The 9,913-nt window shown below is 32.7% G+C and overlaps 1 protein-coding gene across 7 annotated transcripts in view; it reads left to right on the forward strand.

The window, feature by feature from the left end:
• The window catches only part of LOC108973940 (dynamin), a 37,659-nt gene that overhangs the window by 11,002 nt on the left and 16,744 nt on the right, over positions 1-9,913 (forward strand). For all 7 annotated transcript variants that reach the window (XM_018941466.1, XM_018941472.1, XM_018941470.1 and 4 more), the window contains exons 3-9: positions 3,873-3,946; positions 4,023-4,779; positions 4,856-4,972; positions 5,639-5,867; positions 5,952-6,109; positions 6,178-6,284; positions 9,362-9,555. In XM_018941466.1, the coding sequence (XP_018797011.1) occupies positions 3,873-3,946; positions 4,023-4,779; positions 4,856-4,972; positions 5,639-5,867; positions 5,952-6,109; positions 6,178-6,284; positions 9,362-9,555 (1,636 nt within the window). The remainder of the gene's footprint in view (positions 1-3,872; positions 3,947-4,022; positions 4,780-4,855; positions 4,973-5,638; positions 5,868-5,951; positions 6,110-6,177; positions 6,285-9,361; positions 9,556-9,913) is intronic.

The raw sequence follows: 9,913 nt of genomic DNA on the forward strand, positions 1-9,913 counted from the left end.
TGGCTTCCAGCTAGCCATCCCAACAGCATTTCTTATATAGAGCCGGCGATGAGAAGCGCGGCAATTTGTGTAACATAGCATCAAAACTTCACTTAACATCAATTCAATCAAGTCACTTGGCTTCCAGCTAGCCATCCCAACAGCAATTCTTATATAGAGCCGGCAGCCAGAAGCCGGGCTTCATGGCATCCACACTTCACTTAACATCAAGTCACATGGCTTCCAGCTAACCATCTCTACAGTATTTCTTATATAGAAGGAACTGTTTGTTTGAAACATAGTCGGGCAATTCTTAATTTATTATTTATTAATTTCATTGAGTTTCGATGGACGTCGACCTTAATTGATTTCGCTTGCAACACCTGCAGTATAATTCATTATTCTTTTTGTTCTATGTCCCTTTCCTGGGCTTAACATATTGCTCTTGTCATTTGATATTGGCAATGGTGAAAGGGACGTAAACTTAGCTTGGCAGCTGTTTGGTGAGCCCAAAGTAGTTTCTGTTGCCGTTAACCTTGCTTATGTGCCATAAACATATTTATTGTATGTATGTGCATATTGCACCATAATCGATGACACCTGTGCAATAAAATTACTGTCGATTTGTCGACCAAATGTACTCGTACTTTATCTCCGATTACTTTCTGCTATTGCTATTTTTTATCTATATGATTCTTATTATTTTTTTTATAAGTACATATCTTGTCGTATATGGTATACTTGTGTTAGAATGTTTTCGTACATGTTTGTATATAAATAATTTGATATTGCTGTTTACTATGTATTACTATTATCAATGTTTGCATAGTTTTGATTTTTATTTATACATACAGACTTCCATTATGCAATGCGACGTCAATTAGTGTATAAAGCCAATACACCTTCTATGGCCATAAATATGTACAAAAGGGGACGCCAGCCGTCAACAAACTAGCAACAAAAGTGACACTTTGAACACTGCTTGTACAAACATTTTATCGAGTATATGTGACAAATTAGTAGACTTATGTCAGATTAGTTGAAGAGCGACTGAAAAAAAGTTATAAATAAAACAAAGTAGGTTAGATAGTAGTTTTAAGACAGCTTAAGAAATTCCCATAAAATTCAATATTATTATAATTTATCTAAATGAAATTAATTGATTTTAATAAAAATAGTGGCATCCACGGGTAGCATAAAAGGGTATAAAAATATCGTTATCTTGAATTTGATCAGTTTGTATGACAGCTTAGGGCTGTACCGAAAAGGAACTGCACACAATTTTTTATTTTTATTTGAATCCGTAACGGATTTTATTAATTTTTGCTTGTAACTTTTTTTTTAATAACAAATAGAAGAGTTTTTATCCACTTTTAATTAAAACTAGTAAAAAAAAATTATTCTCTTATTTTATGCCGAATTTTTCTGCACACCTTCTTTTGTTACCGCACGACTTGCTTTAAGCCAGTTTTTTTATATTCATTGATGTTTTTGGCAACTCGATGATCCTTTTTCAAGTTACGTTTGACAATTGCCCAATATTTCTATATTGGGCGAAATTCTGGAGCGTTTGGAGGGTTCTCCTCTTTTTTAACAAAATTTACATTGCTATCCTTCAACAAAGTCAATGTGGAATGAGCGTAGTGCACTGTGGCTAAATCGGGCCAAAATATTGTTGACACGATGTGTTTTTTATAAAATGGTATTAGACGACGGTTTAGACACTCCTTCTTATAATTGTCGGCCGATATAGTACCCTTTGTGAAAAATGGAGTGGTCTTAAGGCCGCAAGAGCATATAGCCTGCCAGATGAGTATTTTCTCGCCAAATTTTTCTATTTCAATTGTTGACACTGATTGGTCGACAGTACCATCTTTTGGTTTTGTATAGAATTGGGGACCTGGTAATGTTCTTCGAGTCCATTTTTAGGTATGTTTCATCGTCCATTATAACCCCTCAATAGAATCTTTAAGCAAACGTTCGTACAACTTCCGTAGCCTTGTTTTCCCAATTTTTATTTGTCGTTGACTTTTTTTTGGTAATCTTTTGTTTTTTATAAGTTTTTAAGCTATTTCTTTGCTTCAGTCTTTGAATCATAGTAACACTGGTTTTAGATTTTTTCGCCAAATCGCGCACAGAAATTGATTTGTTTTGGTTTATTAAGTCCAACACCTTTGCTTCAAGATTTGGATCACTAGGGCCTTTTTGTTATAATATTTTTTATACCTTTTACACCGAGTTTAAATCGTTTTGCTAGCTTTCAGTATGAAATGCTTTTTTCAATGCAGTAATTGTGCACAATTTGCCTACGCACGTGCTCTTTGACTCGACCCATCGCGAAAATGATATTACAAATTACGGAGAAAGAAAAAACAATAGAAGCAGAACTGATCACGCTTTCTAACGGTACTTACCGCAATATGATCAAACGGCTACTTCATGAGAAATATTGAATTGAAAGTGTGCAGTTTCTTTTCGGTACAGTCCTTATATGCTATAGTGGTCCGATCGGCTCGCATAGGATTACCGACATTTTCTTTAGGGTGTCACAAACTTCGGATTAAATTAAATAATTCCTATTGACTGCCACTTTGTTGTTCCTCCAGCTACGGTGTCGAATATAATTTTTGTTAAAATGATGTTGCTTTAGTTATGTTTGACTTAATATAAGCTCTGATTATCGCCAGGCCAAGAACTAAGTCCAGACACTCAGCTTATGTCTGAAGTTCTTTACAGATCTGCAGAAGTCCAATTGTTTTTTAAGAATGTTGTTGAGAAAATATCCACCTGGATGCAGAGACGCGTGTGTTGTGGTTCTATGTACCCAACTGGTAACGGTTGGGAAGCTGTTTTTCATATTAAGGAGTCGCAGTCGTTTCTAAGTACAAGATATAAAAAAATTTCCGCCGGGTGCAAATCCGGTTCTGTTTCGGTATTGTATATCCAACTGTCGTGGGAACGGTATGGAGCCTAATTTTCTGAATTGTTGAGCCATAAATATAGTAGTACTTATATCCTCTTAAAGACTATTGCCATTATTGACACAATAACTGCAAAAACAAAACATTTTTATCTCGCTTACCGCGCGCATAATTAAGCGTCAAGAAAAATTTCAAGTGAAATTTACTACATGTCAAAGATCACTGAAACTCGAGCGTATGTCCGCGGAGAATTTCTTGAACTTTCGTTAATTAACTTCGCATGTACATATTATCTAAGAATATACTAGTCGCGCGAAGAAAGTAAGCATTTGTGGTGTATTGAACTTTAAACTCGAAAGTCAGTTGGATTACAAATTTAGTTTTTGCACTGTAGACAAAAAGAAAAGCCGTTAAGCGAACGGAAAATGTGGTTAAAACCTACAAGTCATTGTATAGCGACCAGTTAGACTTTGAAGTAAAGGCTGAATAGCAGTAAATGTGCACAGCTGATGGGCATTTATACTATTATATGAGTATATATCAGTTAGCTGTCAGCTGTCAAATTTGTTGATGATGTTATGTTTTTAAACCACCGCTGCTGGTGCACAGCAACAGCTCCTCAAGCGCCTGATAAATCATTTCACACGCCGCTTAAACTTTGTTTCTCTAATTAGTCTGTTGCATGCGCTGGACTTTTAATGATTCGATGCGTCATAGCGACACCCACAATCGCAAGCTGTTTATGTATGTGTATGATTGCGTTAATAAAGGAAATGAACATATCGTGCTGGCGCTAATTGCGAATACAGCTTTTCAGCTGAAAATATTTTCGATAAATATATTTCATTACTTAATTGAAATTAAAGTTCTCGGTTAAATAATAATTGATATAAAAAAGAGGTTGTTTAAAAATGTTTTTCGCTTATTTAGTACGATTTATGAAGAGTAAATTGATTATTTTTTCCTTTGCAGAGATTTTTTGCCTCGTGGTTCAGGCATTGTAACACGTCGTCCTTTGATCTTACAATTGATTAACGGCGTTACTGGTAAGTTACGAACATATTGTTTTGTTTTTTTTATTTTTATTATCACTCAAAACCTACTTATACTTTGCCCGCACAGAACATGGTGAATTTCTGCATTGTAAGGGTAAGAAATTCACGAGTTTCGATGAGATCCGCAAAGAGATCGAGGATGAAACGGATCGTGTAACTGGCAGTAATAAGGGCATATCTAATATACCAATCAATTTGCGTGTCTACTCACCACACGTACTCAATCTGACACTCATCGATTTGCCTGGTCTAACCAAGGTGGCGATCGGCGATCAGCCCGTAGACATTGAACAACAAATTAAAGGAATGATCTTGCAATTTATACGCAAGGAAACTTGCCTCATTTTGGCTGTAACGCCAGCTAATACAGATTTAGCTAATTCGGATGCATTGAAATTGGCTAAAGAGGTCGATCCACAGGGTGTGCGCACAATTGGTGTGATCACTAAACTCGATCTTATGGACGAAGGCACAGATGCGCGTGATATTTTAGAAAATAAATTATTGCCACTACGACGCGGCTACATTGGTGTGGTGAATCGCTCACAAAAAGATATTGAGGGACGTAAGGATATTCATCAAGCCTTGGCGGCTGAACGCAAATTCTTCCTTAGTCATCCATCTTATAGACATATGGCCGATCGTTTGGGTACACCATACCTACAGCGTGTGCTCAATCAACAGTTGACTAATCATATTCGTGATACGCTTCCCGGTTTGCGTGATAAATTACAAAAGCAAATGTTGACACTGGAAAAGGATGTGGAGCAATTCAAGCACTTCAGACCTGACGATCCTAGCATTAAGACGAAGGCGATGTTACAGTAAGTTGGCCTCAATAGTTGCTAAATGTGGTCTCCTATTGCTTATGTGATATTTTATTTTATTTTCAACAATTAGGATGATCCAACAATTGCAGTCAGATTTTGAGCGTACCATTGAAGGTTCCGGTTCAGCTTTGGTCAATACAAATGAACTATCTGGTGGTGCTAAAATCAATAGAATTTTCCATGAACGGTGAGTTAGTAGGGCTTTAAAAATATTATTTTTAAACCTGAAAAATTCTGTTTGTTCGATAGAAAAAGTATTCTTCGAAATTGAAAATTCAGTTTTTTCGTAGAAGGAAAACCCGAAAGTGTAATTTCTAAAGTTAAATATGTCCGAAAAATGCTTTTCGATATTAAGTGTTTCGAAATATAATTTTTCGAAGTTAGAATATTCTGGTTAAAATCCAAAAATTTTCCCTTAACGGTTTTCCATGAGTTAGAAGAACTTGAAATTTATTATTTTCAAAACAAAGTTTTTTTGTTCGAAAAAATATTATTCGAAATGAAAGCTCAGTTTGTCTCAGGAAAAAAATCGAACGTTTTGCTTCAAACATAAAAGAATTCTTTTCAGAATTAAATTTGAGTTAGTAGACCGTGCTATTTGTAATTTTCAAATTAATTGCTTTTATCGAAAAAAGAATATTATTCTTCGAAATTGGAAATTCAGTGATTTCAATGGATTATTCGACTTGAAATTGACATTTTTTGTAAATAATCCTTTTCGACAATTTTTTGAAACTAAGCAATTTTGAAAGTTAAAATGTCGAAGTTAATTTTTCGAAATTGGATATATTAAAATGTATTGTCTACTGTACCATTTCTAATACTATTTTCGCAATTATTTACCAATTTTCAGTTTACGTTTCGAAATTGTAAAAATGGCTTGTGATGAAAAAGAATTACGTCGCGAAATCTCATTCGCCATTCGTAATATACATGGTATTCGTGTGGGCCTGTTCACACCCGACATGGCCTTCGAGGCGATTGTAAAGCGTCAAATTGCACAATTAAAGGAGCCGGTCATCAAGTGTGTCGATCTAGTCGTACAGGAATTGTCCGTTGTGGTGCGCATGTGCACAGATAAGGTATATCTATTTTTTGATTTTTATATACATTTTGTCATAATTGCATTGTTAAAAAAATAAATTTCGATATAAATTTTTCTTTAGATGTCACGCTATCCACGCTTGCGTGAGGAAACCGAACGCATCATTACTACACACATACGGCAGCGTGAACAGTACTGTAAGGAACAAATCCTGTTGCTCATCGATTTCGAATTGGCTTACATGAATACCAATCATGAGGATTTCATTGGCTTTGCAAAGTGCGTAGTTGTACAAAATACCACAATTAATATTTTTTATATGTAATTATTTGATTATTTTGTTTTAGTGCTCAGAATAAATCTGAAAATGCCAATAAGACTGGCACACGCCAGTTGGGCAATCAGGTCATACGCAAAGGCTATATGGTCATACAAAATTTGGGTATTATGAAAGGTGCGTAAACCATACAATTTTTTTCTAGATTTAATGTGAATAATTTAAGCGTAGCATAGTTTTTACGTCATGCCACAAATCGTGCAGTGTCTACTATTATCAATTGTTGTTGTTTTGCATAAATTTAACGTATATTATTAATTATAAGTCTATTGTGGTTGAACTAGCTTGGTTCGGGTGTTGAGAGATTCGTGCGCTTGTGTGGTTGTGAGCTGATAGTTATTGTAATTTTATGTTAATTATAGGATAACATATATAGATTGTTTAGGTATCAGTAAGTTGTTGTTGTATTTGTGTTTATATGACTGCTATTTGAAGTTTTTTGCATTGTTTATTTTCATTAGTTAATAATTTCTAATGAAATCGTTATGATAACTAAGTAAGTTACATTCATTGTGGATATAATGTACAATAAATTGTGCAAATAACCATTACTTAATCAGAATTTGTTATATTTATTGTTAATCCCAAATATCGGATTGAAAAAACAAAGTACAATTTTAATACAAAAAATCGAAAAATGGTAAAGAAATATTAATCCTAAGTTTCTAAAATAAAAAATTGTTTTTTGAATTTTAAATTATTTTGCGCTTGGGTGCTACGTTTTCTACTAATGTGGTTATCTTTTAATTATATTTTTTCAATAGATATACTATGTAAATCTTTCCTAATTGTAAAAGTCTTTTGACCACTCTTTATTATTTATGTAATTATACACTTATATTCTCATTAATTCTTCAAAATGTTTTAGCATTATTCAAAAACATTTAGCACTAAAAAAATAGAGCTATGACGATAACTGAATATAATTTATTATTTTGTAACACCTAATTGCTGTACTTCACATTTTTTATGCAATTGCAGTATTTTTTTCTTATATTAAATTCTAGTGTTTTTAAAAGCGTTATACTAGAAAATTTTTTATAAGTACTATTTGGAAATATTTCTCTTTACAAATATGTACAACATTTTTTCTTATTCGCTCAGTAATCGCTTCACTTTTCGTTCTCAGTTTTTGTGTGCGTCTACTTAATTTAAATTAAAAATTGCATGTTTTAATTTATGTATGTTATGTTTATGTTTTAATCTATGTTTATTTTAATTACCTGTCTCTCCTACTCCTATGTTTATGATTTTCTTTATTCATTTTTGTAGCATTGAAGCGATTTTTGCCACAAATTCTTGGTTCGTATAATGCTCGATATATTTTAAAAAGTTTTCTACAAGAATTTAATTTTAATAACTGCATTTTTCGTTGCAACTGTTTCTTCTCCTTTGTAATTTGTTCTCAATTTATGTGTACTAAATAAAAAAAATGTTGTCACTAGTATTGTGTTTGCGTTTTTACTGTTATTGATATCTTTAACTAAAAATATATAACATATTTATGTTTATATATAACGAACTTTTATGAATCTATATAATTTATAATTATAATAATATTAATCAACGTTTAAACGCACACACGGTACCACTGGCTTCGATATTCCTTTTTATTGGTTGCGCATGCGCATAAGTTTTAATATTTTTACTAGCGCTGATGTATAGTTACTTTGTGTTAAGTGTTCTTGTTGTGCACAAACTAGTTGAAAATCCGAATAAATGAACTTTTGGCAAGTTTAAAAATATAAGTGCCGATTTTTTAACCTACATCTGTTTTAAGAACTCGTTTTATAAAAAGTAACTGCCATAAATTTCCAAAAACTTATTTATTGCCCTTCATAATGAATTACCGCTGAACATATGCAGTTTTTATACCCTGAACGGGTTATAATAAATTTGCCACGAAATATATATCCAAACCAATCGCACAATGTTGGAACAAATTGCTCATTTCGGACCACTATATCATATAGCAGGCATACAAACTGACTGATCAAAATAAAGCTTTTGTGTGAAAAAATCTTTTATTTGATAATATATCTTCACGAAATTCGGCATAGATAAAAGGCAATTGGACAATCTCCAAAAAAAATTTTAGGTTAGACTACCCTACCAGAGCATTCAGGGACCAAATACTCTAATAAATATGTTTTTCCAAAATTATTTACATAAACATAGATATACATATGTATTTGTCAAACAAAAATCTAGTATGATGGGTTTTATAGTATCCAGTTTTATGAAGCAAAGAATTTGTTTCCACTTTTACATTAATATAGCCTAAATTTTTTGCCACTTGCGATGTTCAGCAACTCTTTGTAGTTTCTTTTCTCTATTCTTACGTATTATCCATTCTAGGTACTTCTGGCTTTAGCTCTCGTACTTTACTCTCCATACTACTTTTTTGTTTCATTGTAATTTTTTTTTTTGTCCATTCGCTTCACCCATTTTTAATCTGCAGGAAATACTGCGCTTATGAGTTGACTTTCGTCGGAAAACCATTTCTGTTTTTAAACTTGCTTTCGACTAATTTTAATGTATGTAAATATAATATAAATATTTTTAAATTATTTTATTTGTAAATAGTATATTTAGCGAATTAAAATACTTCATATTATATACTTATGTTAATTTAGTATAGCTTAGGTCTCACAAAAGGTTACGTATGTATATTGTAAATTACTATAGTTTATAATTGTATATGTATCCATTTTACATGCTCATAAAATTCCTATAAATGAAAACCAACTAAAATGTTAATAATCATTTTTTCGAAATTTTCTTCTTTTTTGTCTCATTCCGTGCACGTCTTATTGCTATATCTGCATTTCTTCATCGTACAATTGCTGTTTATTCGCCAATTCTTCTTATGCTTCTCATCTTTATATTTAACAAAAAATATTCGAATAAAAAATTGTATTAAAAACTGTCAACTGTACAACAACATAATTGCAACACCTCCAATTGACTGCACGCCAAAACCAATACACCTCTGTTTCTCGGGCAAATGGAAATTGATACTCACAAATTAAAAACACAAAATGAAACTTACTAATAAATGAAATGAATACTTACAAACACCTGCCACCTTCCGTCTATCACTTGCTACATTCTACCACTCACCACCACAAACTTGCAACACGAAATATTTTGTTTTCCTACACTTCAAAAAAAACAACCACACAACATTGCAGGCGGTTCGCGTCCTTATTGGTTTGTACTGACATCGGAGAGTATTTCCTGGTACAAGGATGAGGATGAGAAGGAGAAGAAATTTATGTTGCCGTTGGATGGTTTGAAATTACGCGATATTGAACAGGGCTTCATGTCAATGTCAAGACGTGTCACATTTGCTTTATTCAGTCCAGATGGACGTAATGTTTATAAGGTTAGTAATTTTTGTAAAGTACAAAAAAATTTTACAACGTTTAACCACCAAAGACCACGTACAAAATTCAAAATAGAAAACAGTAACAGCAACAGAAACAGAAAATGCAACAAAAACTTGTAAAAAAAAACAGTAAACAAGAACAAAAGAAATTAAAACCGCGCTTTAGCTCAATGTCGCATGGTGTTTTACAGTTTTATTTTGAAACGTTTGCTTTCATAGAGGAAATGTAAAGTATTGCCCCACGGTTTGTTTATAAAAAAACATGAGAGTTTTTTTCAATTCAATTTTCGCTACACACCACGCTTATTAAAGATATAGTAATTTTGACATAAGCATATTTATTTTTTATTTTAAT

The sequence above is a fragment of the Bactrocera latifrons genome, unplaced genomic scaffold, assembly GCF_001853355.1.
Source record: "Bactrocera latifrons isolate USDA-ARS-PBARC rearing strain unplaced genomic scaffold, ASM185335v1 scaffold_51, whole genome shotgun sequence".
In the NCBI taxonomy this organism is placed as follows: Eukaryota; Metazoa; Arthropoda; class Insecta; order Diptera; family Tephritidae; genus Bactrocera; species Bactrocera latifrons.